The sequence below is a fragment of the Bos taurus genome, chromosome 11, assembly GCF_002263795.3.
Source record: "Bos taurus isolate L1 Dominette 01449 registration number 42190680 breed Hereford chromosome 11, ARS-UCD2.0, whole genome shotgun sequence".
Taxonomy (NCBI): domain Eukaryota; kingdom Metazoa; phylum Chordata; class Mammalia; order Artiodactyla; family Bovidae; genus Bos; species Bos taurus.
In genome coordinates, this window is record NC_037338.1 from 43,221,783 (window position 1) to 43,239,884 (window position 18,102).

Here is an 18,102-nt window from a genome sequence, read left to right on the forward strand (position 1 = left end):
AATCAGCTATTAGCTCACCTACAGCTTTTACTTTATTTCATTTTATTGTATAGGAAGGAATGACCCCATTTGCAGTTTGTCACCAATGCTCAGGAGTTATAATTTAGAAGAGCAAATTCTGAGGAGCGACTCTGGCTCTACGACTTACTGGCTGATGGCTCTAGGATAATCATTTAATTTCTTCAAGTCTTAGGTTTCCTATCTGTAGTGTTAGTCGCTCAGTCGTGTCTGACTCTTTATAACCATGGACTGTAGCCCGCCAGGCTCCTCTGTCCATGGGATTTCCCAGGCAAGAATACTGGAGTGGGTTGGCATTCCCTTCTCCAGGGAATCTTGCCAACCCAGGGATGGAACCTGTGTCTCCTGCATTACAGGCAGAGTCTTTTACCCTCTGATCACCAGGGAAGCCCTTGTCTGTAAAATGAGTGTAAAAACAGTACCTTAAAGAATTGTGAGGCTCGAGTGACAAATGTATACAAAAGCTCTCTGTAAACTATCATGTCCAACATTAATGTGAGTCTTCTTTATTCCTAGGCTTGACTAGTTACCTAACATGATGACTAACCGCACGTTACACACCCACAAGGGCTTTTGTAGACAAGACTGGAATCCAGGATCCGGGCCTTCTCAGGCCAAGGGGAGACCCTGGTTAGAGGAAAGCAAGAGCAGGTGATTTTAAGGCCCTGGACCATGGTCCACACAGCCAGGAGGCCACAGCATAAGTGCTAAATGCTCTGAGAGCCTAGGGCAGAAGGTTAAGGAAGCCAGTGGGGTGCAATTCAGTTCTGCCCAAGGACTTCCTGGATCCCTACGACCCACTTCCACATACCTCATTCTGGTCACTCCTAAACTGGCCCTGCCAGCATGGGCCCCAGCAAACTAGAAGATTCCTAGTTTCCCACCCCCTCAGATCAAACTCCCTGCCCTCAGGAGGATGAAGCTGTAGAGAAGGTGCCTGTTTCCCAGGCAGCAGCCCTTGGGCCCCCACTCCATCCTCCCCTCTATGCCCCATTCTTTTCTCCTCCCTTCCTTCCAAAGGCTCTGTTCACACAGCCAAGGACAGGCCCCAGGCAGGCACCCCCAGCAAAACGAGGAGAGCTCTCCCCACCCAGTCAGCATGTAGGCACTTGACACCTTGAGTCCAACCCCCTGAGCTCTCTGCAATCAGTGACCTAACCCAGTCTTCAGCCCAGCTAGGTTGGGGCGGTGAGGGGGTAAGGAGGTGCTTTTAACCCCTGCACCACCCAGCCCTCAGGACCTCAGGGCTTGTGAAATTTCATACAATAACTCTTTGTTAGCTAGAATTACCTAGGAGTTAATAAAAATAAACAACCAGCTTCCAGTTTGATCTCAGGCTGCAGGCCCTGCCCTGCAGATACCATTCTGACAAGAAGACTGGGTCTAGTTGACCTCCCATCTGAAAACCAGCCACCTTGAAGGCCCCAACTCCTGGCTCTTCATTTTTTTCATTTACTTTCAAAATAAAAACGGTTTCCTTAAATACAAATTAGACATCACATTTCTTTTCTTCTTGAGCCTACTTTTTTGTGTTTGGGGTAGAATCAAGCCCCAGGCCCTCACCCCCTCCCCCTCAGACTTTTTAGCCATGTGTGACTCATACCATGGATTCCAACAGACAGAGGCAAACTGTATTACCTTTTAAAACAACATCTTTCAGAAACATTTTTATAAACATACAAATCTAAATTTCATAAGAAGGTCCCCACTATAAAAGTTGGCTTGAACCAATAACTAGACAGTGATAGTGATGGTGGGGGTAGGGGGTGGTATCTTTGAATTTTAGCAACAATGCTGTGCATTTTTCTCTGAATCTAGGAGAAAAACAAGTAGAAATTATATATGTAATGTACAATGCATATATAAAAATATACCATGTTTAAAAGTACATGCATATATAATATGCATGAGGATACCTCTACAGTAACTCTGAACTGAGTCCTTTCTGGTTCTGGTCTCTGCTAAAGGCACATGTCATGGAGTAAATTCAAAGTCCTCTAAATGAGGCCATGAGGGTGAATGCCCAGCAATAAAATGGGCCCTGAACAGACCTATGCAGTCACCAGTCATGGAGCCACACAAGACCCTGGGGAGGAGACCAACAGGGAGGAGCTGCTGTCAGCCTCATGCCCTCAGTAAGGAGAAAAAGAAAGGGGGGAAGGAAAAAAGTCACTGGGGCTGAATGACCTGGGGGAGCCAGGTGCCAAATGAGTAATGGGATACACATATGCAGATGCCAAGGTATTTTGGAAGTAACTCCTTTCAGTACTTAAAACATAAGGGTAATTTCCAGCAACTCTCATCTCTACACACATGGACATTTGTAGAAGAAAATAATGCTCAACTTACAAATACCCTGCGGGGCATATTCTGCACTCATCCCAGGCGTGGGGATTAGAGCTCCGTGTGCAGAACGAGGGGAGGAGAGGCCCCTCCAGTGCAGAAGTTTATCTGTGAAAGAAACCCAAAAATCAAGCATGAAAGCTATAAACAATGTGCATTGTAAACCACAGGATATCACATTTCAGTTGCATTAAAATAGATTAACATCATTACAACAGCCTTGCAGATAGTGAACAGGCCTAAGGCCTGTATCAAATGAACAGTGGTGACTTCTTTCCCACAGTTCTGTTCTTAATTTGGGGGTTTTTTTTTTGACAAAAGAGAAGGGAATTGATGTTTTAGGTATGGGGTAGGAGGGGGAGTGTTCTTTGGTTCATTTGTTAGTCTGATTATTGTCTTATAATAAGAGATGTGTGAATAGCAAAAGGAAATTGCCAGTATGATCGGCAGGCTGGTAACGTGGCGAGGTTATCTGCAAGGCTGGCTTACGTGCATACCTTTACTTTACTTATAGACAAGTTCAAGCAAAAAACAATATGGTAACAGAAAATGAGTGCGTTTGTGACTCTCTCCTTCTGGAACAGAGTTCCACTCTGCCTTCCCTGTCCTACACTTCCCCTGCTGTATTTAGCACCTTCAATGATAGGGAAACCATGGACATCTCAGGACTTGGAATTCTATTCATGGAGTACCCCATATAGACATGTCTTCTTATAGCACAAAGCAACGTAAAGACTAGACTTCGAAGGTTAAGGTAATTTGGCCAAATCCTCACCTTTAGGATAAGGAATCCTGCCACTCAGTGACTAGAAGACAACCAGCACTCCAAAAACAGCAGCACCCAGAAAGAGTGGCCCACCTTCTCTATTCCACTGCACTGGGCTGCATCCTGGTGAGGAAAAATGACTGCTCACACTAATAAACATAAATCTAGCCATAAATCAAGCATTTCTAGCACTGAGATTTTTGTGAAAAAGGAAATATTGGGTTTGCGCAACCTGGGGATTGTATGGTTTATATGGTGAGTTCCTAGCTTTTGCAAGGCCACCTTGAGCTAACCAAGCATGGATAAGTCAATCTTGAGACACAGAAGAGAGGGACGGAGCAGGGACGCTCCGTGCGCTCTAGCGGCTTGGAGTTTGAGATGACTGGGGGAGGCAGCAGAGAAGAAAAACAGACTTTGATGGTGAGTAAACAGAGTATGTTTTCCATTAGCTTAATATTAAGAGCACTTAGAAGAGTTGTTGTTATACTCTAGGATAGCAGGTCTCAAGTGTAAAATACGTCCTGTTCTCCTTCTATAGATCACACTGCCAAGAACAGCCAGGGCGACCAGCACAAGGTTCCCTTTCATAAGGAGCCTGGTGGCTAACAATGGCGTGGCGCTCGTGGAAGCTCTTAAGTCTGTTGTTACCAGGCCTGCCCAGGGAGGCTGCCTAGGACCATCTACAGAGGCAAGTCCTCCTCCCTGACCATCCCCAACCCCCCCAAAAAACAAATACCACACGATGAACCAGCAAAAGCTGAAGACTGGACTTAGAAAACAAGCATGCCTTCAACCAACTGCTTACATTCCATGAATTGAGAGGTGAGGGTGAAATTAACTACAGATTTAGTCATAGCGTTTTTCAATGAGAAATCTGAGAATGCATTTTTGCACTTGTTCTTGCCTCAGCTATTGAATAAATTTGTTTGTCACCAAGACTGAAATCCATTTCTTAGGAGACCCACACAACAGGGTACTATGACCCCAACATGAGAGCAACAAGGTACTTAGATGTTCAGATGCGGGTAGTCTCGTTTCATATTCCCCACCCCTGACTCTGGGAAGCAACCCTTTGGTGCCTTGACTAGACCTCCAGCAAGAAACTGGAGAACTGTTAACCTTGTCCAGGCCTAACCAATTGCATGCATCTCTTGTTGGCAAACTCCTCAACTAACCCACTGGCCTAGAGCAAACCAAGCTTCTGGGGGTAGCAGCCTAACCCCGTTTCCCATAGCACTAGGCCACAGGGCAAAGTGAGGCCTCACCAAGGAAAGTCTCTGAGTACCTAGCACCAAGATTTGGTTTTGGTTTCTGAACTGTAAAAAACCTTAGAGATCATCAAGTCCAATGCCTTCATTTTGTAGATGGGGAAACTGCTGCTGCTAAGCTGCTAAGTCACTTCAGTCATGTCCGACTCTGTGTGACCCCACAGACGGCAGCCCACCAGGCTCCCCCGTCCCTGGGATTCTGCAGGCAAGAACACTGGAGTGGGTTGCCATTTTCTTCTCCAATGCATGAAAGTGAAAAGTGAAAGTAAAGTCGCTCAGTCATGTCTTAGCGACCCCATGGACTGCAGCCTACCAGGCTCTTCCATCCATGGGATTTTCCAGGCAAGAGTACTGGAGTGGGGTGCCACTGCCTTCTCCGTGGGGAAACTGAGGCCTTGAGAAATGAAGTGACTGGCTCATAGCTAGACGGATGGTTAATCACAAAGTGAAGATCAGAATCAGTCTCCTGACTGTCCATCCAGTGCTCTTTTCTGGGATATCCATCTCTCTCCTTCCCTCTTGTGGTTCCCACCATGTTCTGCACTGCCCAAGAAGTACCAGTGAGGAGGGATCTCTTTCTCTTGAACCACTGGGAGGAATAACCGCTCTTGGAGGAGAATGCAGCCCAGAGGTGTTGAGTGGGCCTTTCAAACAGTCTGAATGAACTGACTTGGTTTCAAAATTAGAAAACAACACCTGATCTGCTTCCTGCGCCTCCTGGCTCACCTCCACTGTTGTCATCCTCTACCTCTGCTTCCCCTCTGAGAGTCAGCAGAAGAGAAACAAAACCATTCCTATGAGCCAAACAAGCTCCTGACACTGTCTCTGTGAGTGAGACTCATACTTGCATTTCTCTTCCCCCACGAACCAAAGGCAATGGGCAGCCCCAGCTGATTCTGCAGCCTCTCCCACCAAACATATCTCTAAACACATTCTCCTTGGTAAGCAGAATCAACATCCCCACAGGAACTGGAAATGCTAAACTGTTAATAGCCTCCCTAGGGCTTAACTTTTTGCTATGATGCTTTCAATTATTTCATCACAGTTTAGACAGAGTCGAGTCTCACAATTAATGCTTCTAAGCATCACCTTCAACCAGCAGCTCTGCCCACCCCCCAGGCTGCCCCTGACTGAGGGCCTCTTCTCCTCCCACCCACATTTTCATTCTCCCCAGGGGGAGGTGGACTCGGCTGGCTGGCAGGGAAGTAGGCAGTTGACCTATGCTCCCTTTATTTCTTTGGTAGTCCTCTCAGGGCAGTGGTTCTCAAAGTGCAGACCCAAGCCCAACATCAGCATCACCTGGGAGCTTGTTTGGAAATGCGAAGTCCCCCCACCCCACCCCAAAAAAAGGAAATGCAAAGTCCCAGGCCCTTCCTTAGACTTACTAAATCAAAAACTGGGTTGATGGGGAGGGGCGGAGTGGAGTACAAAAACCTCTGTCTAGCAAGCACTCCCAGGGATTTGTATGCACAATCCAGTTTCATAAGCACTGTCTTAGGGTAAGAGGAGGCATGGAAGCTGGAAGCTTTGATGTTCTCCTGGCAGAGATCCACTGGCTATGAGGTTGTCTGGAACTCACCTCCTTTAGGACCAGAGCAAGCTTGGGAAATTCCTAAGGATACCTCCATGTGGAGTCCAAGGTTCCACCCTTCCTCATTAACCAGGAACAGCCCCAGACTCAAACAGGGAACGCTCTTTGCATAACTTCCCAACCAGCTTTTGCCAGGCAGATGATGTCCTCACTGCTTCCACAAAAGTGGAAGTGTTTGTGAATGCAGCTGTGCCACGCTGCATGGTGTAATGTAGCCAGTACTGGACTCCTGTTTCCCTTTCTGGACTTGCAAATATGTGGCCCTCTTCTGAATCAATCTTTTCATATGCCTTGTACTCCTCTGGTGAAAAGCACTTTAACCTGTTCTGTTGCATAAAAGTCTCTCCAGACCCAGCATTTCCATTTAGGGCCTCAGAAATGCCTTATGCATTTGTTGTTGTTGTTTACTTACTAAGTCATATCTGACTCATTGGGACTCCATGGAATGGAGCCTGCTGGGCTCCTCTCTCCGTGGGATTTCCCAGGCAAGAATACTGGAGTGGGTTGATGTTTCCTTCCCCAGGGACCTTATGCATTATTAGGTTACAATGGTTCCTTATGGCTGAATAATAAATAATGAATTTTATTTTTCTCAAGTCTCATTAAAAATCTTTACTGAATTGGGAATGGTTTTGACTGAATGTTGTGCACAGGTCACTTTACATTTCTATGTGCATCAGGACCAACTTTTGACAGAGAGCGCTATAAGCCAGGTGGGACGTCCCTGGAATTGAAGATCATTAAATCAAGTTCTAGGTTTCCTCAAGAACATCTCAAAGACTCCTTAACTATTGACCTGCTATTTGTTTCCAAAACGAATCCCTGGGTATGTCATATAGCCACATCACTGTCTACCAATCAACAAGTAATCCTGCTGATGTACAAATGGGCGGAAACAGCCGAGCACAAGGCAACATTTTCAAAGCACTGCATGACTGCTCCAGGTGCCGACTTTTATCAAGATTTGAAAACCCAGGCCTCTCTAGAGAAGTACATACATGTATGGATGTTTGCTGTTCGCTAAAGTGTATATGTGCATCTATGTATTTCTTTTCTTAAACACACATTTCTAGATAATTTCCCTGTTTTCCTAACAAGATGAAGCACGGGAGTAGAGCTCTCCCCAAGAGGAAGGGTCACCCTGTGAAATGTGACCTCCCACTCACCTTGGGTCTCCTTGAAAAGAATGGATGACAGTCCACTATAATGGGGAAGAATCTCTCTATTGGTGACAGGCCAAAATAAAGGACCCTGGTTCCAAATAGGAAAAGGAGTTCGTCAAGGCTGTATATTGTCACCCTGTTTATTTAACTTATATGCAGAGAACATCATGAGAAACGCTGGACTGGAAGAAGCAAAAGCTGGAATCAAGATTGCCGGGAGAAATATCAATAACCTCAGATATGCAGATGACACCACCCTTATGGCAGAAAGTGAAGAGGAACTCAAAAGCCTCTTGATGAAAGTGAAAGTGGAGACTGAAAAAGTTGGCTTAAAGCTCAACATTCAGAAAATGAAGATCATGGCATCCGGTCCCACCACTTCATGGGAAATAGATGGGGAAACAGTGGAAACAGTGTTAGACTTTATTTTTCTGGGCTCCAAAATCACTACAGATGGTGACTGCAGCCATGAAATTAAAAGACGCTTACTCCTTGGAAGGAAAGTTATGACCAACCTAGATAGCATCTTCAAAAGCAGAGACATTACTTTGCCAACAAAGGTTCATCTAGTCAAGGTTATGGTTTTTCCTATGGTCATGTATGGATGTGAGAGTTGGACTGTGAAGAAGGCTGAGCACCAAAGAATTGATGCTTTTGAACTATGGTGTTGGAGAAGACTCTTGAGAGTCCCTTGGACTGCAAGGAGATCCGACCAGTCCATTCTAAAGGAGATCAGCCCTGGGGTTTCTTCGGAAGGAATGATGCTAAAGCTAAAACTCCAGTTCTTTGGCCACCTCATGCGAAGAGTTGACTCACTGGAAAAGACTCTGATGCTGGGAGGGATTGGGGGCAGGAGGAGAAGGGGACGACAGAGGATGAGATGGCTGGATGGCATCACTGACTCAATGGACGTGAGTCTGAGTGAACTCTGGGAGTTGGTGATGGACAGGGAGGCCTGGCGTGCTGCGATTCATGGGGTCGCAAAGTGACTGATCTGATTTGATCTGATCTGAACTGTCCCTTCCAGCTCCAGCATTCTCAAGTCTCTTCTCTACACCCTGCCAATAGCCAAATTACAGAGTACACTTAAATGCATCCTGAAAGTTTGTAAAGTTCCATGAATGAATTCATTCTAGTTGTAGTAATATTACTGCATCTAAATCACAAAAATAACGACAGTGCAGCTAGTCTAGGATAGAGGCTTCTTTATCTAACTGAAAGCAAATCCACTGAATGTCCTTCTATCTCCTGACCCTCTGTTTAGGACAGATGCCAGCCTTCATCTCTCAGATCCTGTGACTTACTAGAGTATGTATATTATAGTTTGACTAATACAATATTATAGAGCCAACATTAGCAATACCTGTGTCTTGAGTTGTGTCAGTCTGACTGAAAATGTGCCAGCTTTATCACTGCTCACAGACTTCTTAATTAACCTTCTGATATTGTCAAAATTGCATTCCCTTTTGTTCTAGAAACGAGCATTTATGTGAGCACGTCTCCCATCACTATGCTTTTTCACTGGCTAAGATTTTACCAACTTGTGATGTTCTGTACAATCAAAAGCAAACAAGAATTCTACAGACATCACTTGATAGAATTTCTTTGCTGAAACTTGTTCATGGTCCTTGTATTCCTAGATACTTCACCAGTGACTTTAATCTCATCAATCACTCACTTAAAAACTCTGCCCCCCTCCTTTTTTAAACCAATTCTATCATCTCAGAGCCTTGATTATCTAAACAACATGTTACTAATTTCACCTGTTAAAAGAGTTCTCACCCTAGGCATCTACTCTATCAGTGGGGAGAAGAGATGACATCTTTCATGCCCCTTTATCTATAAAAATGAAAAAATGCAAGCCACCAATCTGTCAGGCCTAAACAGAATTTTCTGCAATCTGTGCCTTTAACATAAGCAAAGCATATAATTCAAAAAAAAAAAAAAAAGGGAGCCTGCTTTTCAGAAGAATAAGTAAGCCAAAGACATTATTGTGTTGTTCCATCTTTGTGTTGAAATGCAGATTTCCCACTAAAAGGCAAATCCTTCATTTCAAAAGGTTGAATAGGATGGTACTTAAAAAAAGAATTCCAGCTGGTTAAATTTAGGGTGTTGAAAAAAGTTCATTCCAATAATATTCTTTGGCTCTAGGCCCAAAGTATTTTCACTTGATCGTGAATTAGATAAATTTTTATTACATTTTAAGCTCTTCCCTTAGAATGGTGGAACTTGAGGAGACTGGAAGGGCAGCTGCATAAAAAGACAAATCATCTTATACGACAGTTTTTTTTTTCCCTTGGTTTAACTGTGTACCTCACTATGCAAAATTTGTGTACCCAGTATAAATTCCATTCATTCATTCTTTGACACATTCATTCAACAACTATTTACGGAGTGCCTATAATGCCCAAAGCAATGGGCTACCTCTGTGGGCAAAACAAAGAAAACTCAGACACGGACTTCCCTACAGGAAACTCCATCTAGTAGAGAAGACAGACCTGGAAAGGAATCGCTATGCTCCAAAGTAGAAAGTGTGTCACAAGACAAGTACAGATAAACTGCAATGGAATTCAAAGGAATTTTGGAAGATAGGACAGTGGCTCTGAGGAAGAGGTAATTTAGGGACTAGACCTGGAGAGTCAAGAGGAAGGCCTTTCTAGGTAAAAGAAAAGGCAAGTGTGGATGCCCAGAGAGAAGCAAAGCTCCAGGTATACTCAGAGCAAACGGGCTCAACAGGTAGTATATATAAATCAAAACATCATGGACAAATCCACTCAGTTGACAAGAGAGGATATAGTCATCTAAATAAATAAACCCTCAGGACTTTTGTGAAGGATTCAGCTTTCACAGCTTCTTATTTTCGAACATCACATTTTCTTACAATAATGGTTGCAGCCATGTGGATGCTGGTGAAACTATGAAAGTTCATCTGTCCTGTTTTGTTCCTGCCCCGTCCCCCCCCCACCTTGACTGTTTCTCCCCCTGATGAATGGTGGGTGGTCTGCCAAGGCAGAATTCACTGTGTTTTATTCCTCTGAGTCAGCCAAACAAGTGCTGATAGCCATGTTCTTCCTCGCAATACCACCTCCCCGGCTTAAATAATCTATTTCAGATGTATCATTGCTAGTTTCAGATGGCCTTGTACTTGCTGACACATTTTCAACAAACGACTGTGCAAGAAATGTGGAGATTTTCCTATACTGCTGTGTCTCTTCAATCATCAGCTTGACCTTCCCTCCAAATTTCCCTGCTTTCTTCTCTTCAAAGCCCTGGGGAGGGCGGGGGTAACCCTACTCCAGCTCTGAGTCCTTATATGGAGGAATCTGTTTGTGTGTGGTGGGGTGTGAGGGAGAGTGTGTGTGAGTGTGTGTGTGTGTGTGTGTGTGTGTGTGTGTGTGTGTGCGCTTGCATGCATGTGTGTGTGTGCACTTGCCTCTACCCAAGATTATTTTTCAGGTTATTTAGTGGAATTGGGAAACAAGTTTTAAAGGGGCCTTGCCCAATGGGTTCCTTCCTTCATGGGTCCCCTGAATCTCTTTCCAGATTCCCTTCTTCCTGTAGGATGTTAGGGGCTCATTCCTCTATAGAAAGTGAAGTTGCTCAGTCGTGTCTGACTCTTTGCGACCCCATGGACTGTAGCCTACCAGGCTTCTCTCTCCATGGGCTTCTCCAGGCAAGAGTACTGGAGTGGGTTGCCATTTCCTTCTCCAGGGGATCTTCCCAACGCAGGGATCGAACCCTGGTTTCCTGCATTCCAGGCAGACGCTTTAACCTCTGAGCCACCAGGGAAGCCCCATTCCTCTATAGAGACTGCTAAAACAAAATCAGGAATTTAAGTTCTTCAATCCCAACTCTGCCATTCACCAGCTATGTGACTTTGAGTAAAGCACTTCCCCTTACTGGCCCTAAGTTTTCTCATCTTTAGAAAAAGAAGACTGGAGTAGATGAATGAGTTCTTTCTCCCAAGCGAGTCTTGAGTCTCCTTGGGACCAGATCAAGGGCACAAGTAAGACACCTACTACGGCCCATCCTAGAAGGTGGCCAGGATGGAACTATACCCTGTTATGACCTGGCAGGATGAGGCCAGTGTGGGCTGGTCCCCAGGCTAATTCTTAAGACTCAGAATGTAGGCCTGGTGCTGGTTTCCAATCTCCTGGGGCACAGTCTCGCAAAGCTTACCTGTCTTGAGTTTCAACAGGAAACCTAGGTGAGTCCTGAGCCAAAGAGACTGAAGGTCAGAGAGAACCAGGAAGGAATTTCCCACAAACTCAGGCTAAATGTCAAGGGGAAAGGTCTCTGCTGTCCGTGCCAGAAGGCCAGTGGCAAAGATTGGCCTCATGCCAGAGCCTGGCACCCCCTGTACATGAGGGCACACACAGGACTCTGAGAGAAGCCAGAGTGCTCTCCCAGCCACCCCAACCAGAGAAGCCAGGCCCCAGCGCCCTGTGGTCCCTGCCTCGGCCAACTTGCAGTGTTCCTGGAAAGCCGAGTGTAAACTGAATTTCTGTAAACTGAATCACATTTGCTAACGGACATAATTTCAGGGATGTTTCATCACCCTTCCAGGCTCATCGAAAATTGGCAGGGCTTCTAACACTTTTACCTTTTAAGTGCTTCTTCCTCCACCCCCTCCCCAACCTCTCTGTCAAGTAGTTAATGATCTGTAAACAAACACTTTAAATTCAGTGGGGGAGCTCACTATTTAAAGGAACCCTGTGGCGAAACCTTTTGAAAAGTTAACAATCTTTCTGTAATGTGAAAAATCACCCTCTAATTTATCGGTTTCCATTGATGAGATTTGGTGTGTATTGGACTTTCTTAAAGTGGGACTCAACCGCAGTACCTTTGTGGTTAGAAGAAGGGGTGATTAATGAAGAAACTGAAGTCCCAGACATGTTTCTTTTGCCCTAATTGTCCAGCCTCACGCACATGTATTCACAGACCCCACTCACCCCACAGAGAAAAGAAGAAAAGGCCGGAAAATCATAGCCCCAGCACCTGGAAAGCTACACCTGCATCTCTCCAGGATTTGATGCCTGGAGGAACATGCATTTTCACATGACGTGCTGTGCTAAGTTACTTCAGTCGTGTCCGACTCTTTGCAACCCTATGGACTGTAGCCTGCCAGGCTCCTCTGTCCATGGGATTCTCCAGGCAAAAATACTGGAGTGGGTTGCCATGCCCTCCTCCAGGGGATCTTCCCAACCCAGGGGTTGAACCAGAGTCTCTAACGTCTCCTGCATTGGCAGGCGGGTTCTTTACCACTAGCGCCACCTGGGAAGCCCTTGAGGGAAGGAAGGCATTCGGGCTGTAAACGTGGATCCAATGAGACTGACCATTTCCTCAGCAAACGTTTAATTCTGATAACACCAGCCAGGGCAGAGAAGGACTTCTCTATCAAAGCAAGCAGAACACGCAACTCCCAAATTCCTCTGAAGGGGCCACCCTGAGCCTTTTTTATCTATGTCAACTCGCAACAAACAGAATTTATGCCTCCACATAACCATTTTATCAATCTCAAGAAAATGCCAGAATAAGCTAAAGAAAACCAAGCTTGGCACTTATAGGAATGCCCCTGATATTTTCAGGTGTTCTCAGGCCTTGTGGAGGAGGATGTTGGTGAGATGTGGGCAGCGATGCTGCTGGAGGAAAGAAGCATGGTAGGTGGATATGAGCAGGCCCAGAGAGCTGGGAGATTTTCTGGTTTCATCTTCCAGGACTGGTGTGTGCAACCTTCAAAGAAAAAGGGCACAGAAGCACAGGTGGCCCCAGGAAGGCCTGGTCAAGCCTCCAAGCCTTGTCCTTCTTAATAAAGTATGTCATGGGACTTCCGTGGTAGTCCAGGGGTTCAGACTCCATGCGTCCACAGAGGAGGTGTGGGTTTGATCCCTTGTTGGAGAAGTTCTGCCTGTCGTAAGGTGTAGCTAAAATAAAAAAGGAAGTATGTTGCGGGCTCTGTGCAGGGCTTTATCTTTTCCTCAAAGCCTTCTTCCTCACATTCTGACCCCACAGGATTCCTGTGGGGTGAGGGAAGGTGTTAGCTTCACCTCCCTGGGTGATGGAAGATCTCTCAGGCATCCTGCTTCAGGTAGTGAGGGCAGGGCTGGAACTCAAAGTCCTGCCCTCCGACCTGGGGACCAAGCTGTGCTCCCCGTTCACCATTCACCTCAGAGCCCTCCAGGCCGTCTGAGTGTCTTGGTGCTCGTCTTAAAGACATTTGCAGGCAGTGTGTTGCCTTCCTGGGACGGTAAAATGGGGTGTGAGCATCCAGGGAAGTGGGGGAAAGGCACGCTCTAAGGGCCTAATGCTCTGTGACAACCTTGGCCAAGAGATCCTTAGCACCGGAATTAGCCATTCTCCAGAATTAAAACTTATTATGTCCGATGGTTAATACAGAACTGCTTGGAAATTATGAGAACTAATTTAAGGCTTCAAAGCTCTACAAACTTAAAAAAAAAAAAAAAAATGGTCTAGCAGGTCAGGCTCTGACATTTCTTCAGGAACAAAACTAGGCTGCCCTCTCGCCTGAGGTGAGATTGACTCAAGGAGGGTTCTGGGGCTTCGAGGCCAGGCCTCGTCCCACGGCAGCAAGTCCTTGTTTCAGAAACAGGCCTCTGCCCGCCCACAGGCTCCTCCGACTTCTGCTCCCATGGGCTCTGTCGCTCAGCACCTTCCTCCTCCAAGCCCTGGCCTCAGTCCTAACCTCTCTGACAGCCCCACAGAACAAAGGAGAGGCAGACACAGCCTATCGACTGGAGGCCTGTTTTCTTGGCCTCAGAGTTCATTTTCCTGGCTTTTTACCCAATTTCAAATCCTGCATTTATCCCACTGACCAACCTGGAAAGAATTTCTTGAATAAAAAAAGATGCCCACGTGTATGATTTGCAGTCACTCGGGAGGTACCACCGGCTGTTCTCGGGCTTGCTAATTCTGATGATTCAATGAGGGAACACACAAAGCTATCAGACTCCTCCAAGCTCCCCAAGCCAAGAACACACCATCCTCTCCACCCACTGGACAGGTCCGCTTGAGAACTCAGCTTGTGACACCTGGCCTCTCCGGGCACTGGAGCCACAACCTCCTTTCCTGTTTCTACAGACATCAAGGGGGTCCCACATGAGAAGGGAGTCCCCAGGATCATTTCTTGTTTTGAATCTAAGACTGCCTGGCAAATGAGGCCCCAGTTACACTCCTTTCTATGCAGCGCCAGACGTGAGACCGACCCGGAGCCACCCACGTCAAGGTCTCCCAGGTGCACTAGGAATGGAGTCGCTTCCCTCTCCCTAACAAGCCCCTCAGGCTAAAAGCCCCCTCTGTCACCGGCCCACAGATCTCCGCCACCATCACACTCCAGCCCTGTCAGGCGGCGGAGTGTGGACAGCAGGGCTGACGGGGTTTCAAAGAGGCCGACCAGGCAAGAACCATCCTGTACTCCTGCCCCGGCTCTAACGCAATAAAATGTCTTTTATCAGTGTAATTCAAGGCAAAGAGTCAAGGGTCTGTCACCATTTTAAAGAGGCTTATTACATGGCCACAAAAATTTGCCTCGGGCTCAAACCTGGCATGTAAGGTATCAGCGTGGGACAGGTTCTTTTGATTTGATTTTATTTTCTTACAAAATCTGAAAATGAAACGCTTCTGTCCCTCCCTTCCACCAACCGTTTTTTGATTTATGGGGGAGGAAGAAAGAAATCTGAAGTTGACAGGTTGAGACAACTCCACTCAGCTTTCTCACTCAAAAGCTGCTTTTGTTAAACCATACTTTGCATTTATGGCCTGCGGCTCTTGGCTGACACGGCTGCTCCTCCAGTGTGGAGCGAGCTGCGGACTTCCCCAGGAGGAGGCCCCACTGAGATTACACCCCCCATCCCGCACCCGACCCCGCACCTAGGGCCGGGGCACTGCAGCTCAGGGGGCGGGGGGCACCAAGGCCCCTGGTCAGACAAAGGCAGGGCCGGCAAACGACCTCCCACCTCACACTATGGGTCCAGGGCTTCATCTGATCCTCATGTGTCCACCACTTCTGGTCCCAAATAAAGTCCAGCCTTCTGAGACCCAATCGCGCACTGTCCACCTCTCCTCACCCAGTACCATCCCTTCAATCAATACTCTTAAATCACATGCTGTTCAGGGTACTTTTCTTCCTGAAGGGTGATTCTAAATGACCTGGGCTGAAAGGAGCTGCCAAGGACCCAGCAGTGAGCAGGGGGACCTTGCCTTCCTGGAGTCGCTGAGGTCTCTCCCGTAAATGATTCACTAACCCCGGAGCCTCCAGGTCAGCCTTGACCCAGGAGATGATTACAACCAGTTGAAAGTGGCTGCTGGCCCATCAGTTCACTGTATGATGTTGACAACCTGTGACTGTATATTTACTCAATGGTCATTATAGACAATCAAGTTAATAATTCACTTTCCAAACGCTGCGTAATTATACAGTTAGAAGAGTTACAATAGATGTCAAATTTCCTTAAGCCTTCTGATGAATTGGTCCCAATTACCTAGTCCGGCTGCCTTTCCTCTCCTTCATCATCTCATTTTTTTTTTTTTTTTTCAGTAATCTCCTACACTTTCCTCTATTCTCATCCCCTACCTACAGCCCCATCTTTCTGCCCTGAGAAAGGGAACAGTGCAAAGTCCTTCAGTTCAAGGAATCCTCTTTAGATCACATGGTTTTGCTCCACTAAAAGGGTAAATAAGGCTAGCTCTGGAAGGTGCGTGGAAGGCTGTGTGGATGACCTCATCTGCCTCCCCGCCTCATATGCAGGAGGCTGCCTGCAGCAGCCCACGCCTCATCCCCCGACTGTCCTCGATCCTGGCACCACCCTGTGGAGGGCAGGGAAGAGGGTGCAAAGCCCTGGAGTGCTCAGCGGGACCAGGGCTTCCCAGCCAAATGACTGGCATGTCCCTGCCCAGCCCGAGCCCCAGGCCCAAGCCCAGCCCCTGCCTATGGGATGTGCCGGAGAACAAGAGAGAAACACGTACACCCTGAGAACAAAAATGAGGCAGGGATCCCAGGAAAAGCAAAACCATTCAGACCCCCAGGCCCCCTCTACATCTCCTAAGAGCTAAACTCGGCCCTTGGCACCCTTGCTTTGTGGTCTTCACATATCCACCTCACCCACCCACCATAAGCATATAACCTGCTTTCCAGGCTCAAAGCAAGTTCTACCTCCCCTGGTAGGGCAGCGTGGTCAGCTGATCCCAATCACCCCAAGCTGCAAGGCCTGGCAGGGAAACCCAGGCAAGATGAAGATGACAGGAGGTGATGGCAGCAGAGACAATATCTTTTCTCCATTTCAATGAAATGTGATGTTTTTTAAGTCATTTTTCTAGATTCTCCACTCCCTACCTCTTTCTCTCTCCCACATGCTCCAGCACACACAACCCAGGGCTCCTGTGTTCTGAAAGGTCTCTCCCCATCCCCACTCCCACCTCACAGACGAGATGAATTTTCTAGCAGATTCCTCACCCCAAAATTTTATAATATGGTGGGAAAAGCCTTTTGACCACCATGGGGTTCTGGAATCATAAGAGCTCAGCATGCTCTCTGGGACATGAACTAGAAAAAGTCCTGCAAAAATTCTCAAATTCATGAAACCCACCGAGATACAGAAAACATCTCCGGAACCTACACTTGGTTTTAATAATGGGGATGGACTAACATTTCCTGGCTGACGGCGTGGAAAACACTCTCGGATCTAGAATCTCATTCTTCAGGGGCACTCTTGATGCCCAGAGAGGGGGCAGGCCTGGTGAAGGGGTGATTTCTACACATTTAGAACATTTGTGATCGTTCTATGTAGACAGTTTGGTGGGAGTATTTTTGTTATTTGTTCAGGTTGTGGTTTCTTTGCCTCCATTTAAAAAAAAAAATTGGAGCTGTATTTGTTTCCTGTTGGTGGTGTGGACAGAAGGCGGGTGTGTGGTGGAGGAGGTGTGTGGGGAGATGGCTGATGGATGGAGCAGGGCCGAGAATATCCGGAATTGGAGAAAAGTGAGAAATGGAGCTTTTTCTTGGCTTCCAAACAGTTGTAATTTCTACTGCCACCGCTTAGATCCTGGGCACCAGGCAGAGAGAGAGTGGGAAAAGGGACATGTGACAACTTTGCCACAAATCAGGATTTGGCATTTAAATCCACAGGAAGCAAGAAGAATAGAGGGACTTCTTATTTATAGATTTGCAGATGAATTGAATGAGATAACCCAAAATGCACTTCTTGTGTATCTGAAGGAGCAATTCCATTTTCAGACTTGGAAAGTTTCCCATAATTGAGTATCACCCGACCCCAGCAGCACGCTGCATCCCAAGGTTAAGATCGGCTTCCTGAAAACCGGGCAGAAGGCTGCTGCCGTCGGTGGTAGCTCAAGAATTCCACTTTGAAGGACAGGTTGGTACCACACTACATTTAACTGGATTCAGTTCATCTGATTATACAGTGCCTTGCTTTCTGGAATATGTAATCATCTCTTTCTGATGACATTTTAAATATCCAACTAGACAAATAATTGCAACAATAATTGATAGCAGAGTCAAGCTGGAAGATCACTGATTGGCAGAGTCCCCACCGGAACAAATCTTCTTTCTTTCAAACATTACAGGAATGATGCTTAAATCTAACTTTTGCTGATAAATGCTCAAAATCTGATTTACTGATCAACGCACGGCAAGAAAACCTGCACTTCAGCCTGTGATTATTCTGTGAGGCACTGGAAAAGAATCAGGCAGTGTGATTTATATTATTTTATTTCCAATGAATAACTGCAAGGATAGTGTGGGGAGTTTGGGGAGAATCAACAGGAATAAGAGAAGTGCGGCTCTTAATACTGTGCTTCCTGAACCTTGTTGGCCAACCCTCAAGGTTTACAGCCCTTTCCCCCTCTGATGTGTATCCCATGTGGAGAAACGGTTTTGACAGGGGGAACACCCAGAAAGGAAGGTCCACAAATGATCGG

At 46.5% G+C, this 18,102-nt stretch overlaps 1 protein-coding gene across 15 annotated transcripts in view; it reads right to left on the reverse strand.

The window, feature by feature from the left end:
- Window positions 1-18,102, reverse strand: part of BCL11A (BCL11 transcription factor A) — a 101,540-nt gene that overhangs the window by 13,427 nt on the left and 70,011 nt on the right. For 7 of the 15 annotated variants that reach the window (NM_001076121.2, XM_010809966.4, XM_059891381.1 and 4 more), the window contains exon 3: window positions 2,368-2,469. The exons of 7 other annotated variants lie outside the window; for them this stretch is intronic. In NM_001076121.2, the coding sequence (NP_001069589.1) occupies window positions 2,368-2,469 (102 nt within the window). Of the gene's footprint in view, window positions 1-2,367; window positions 2,470-3,136; window positions 10,604-18,102 lie in introns of those variants that run through there. One more of the 15 variants, XM_024998955.2, reaches the window with a different exon arrangement.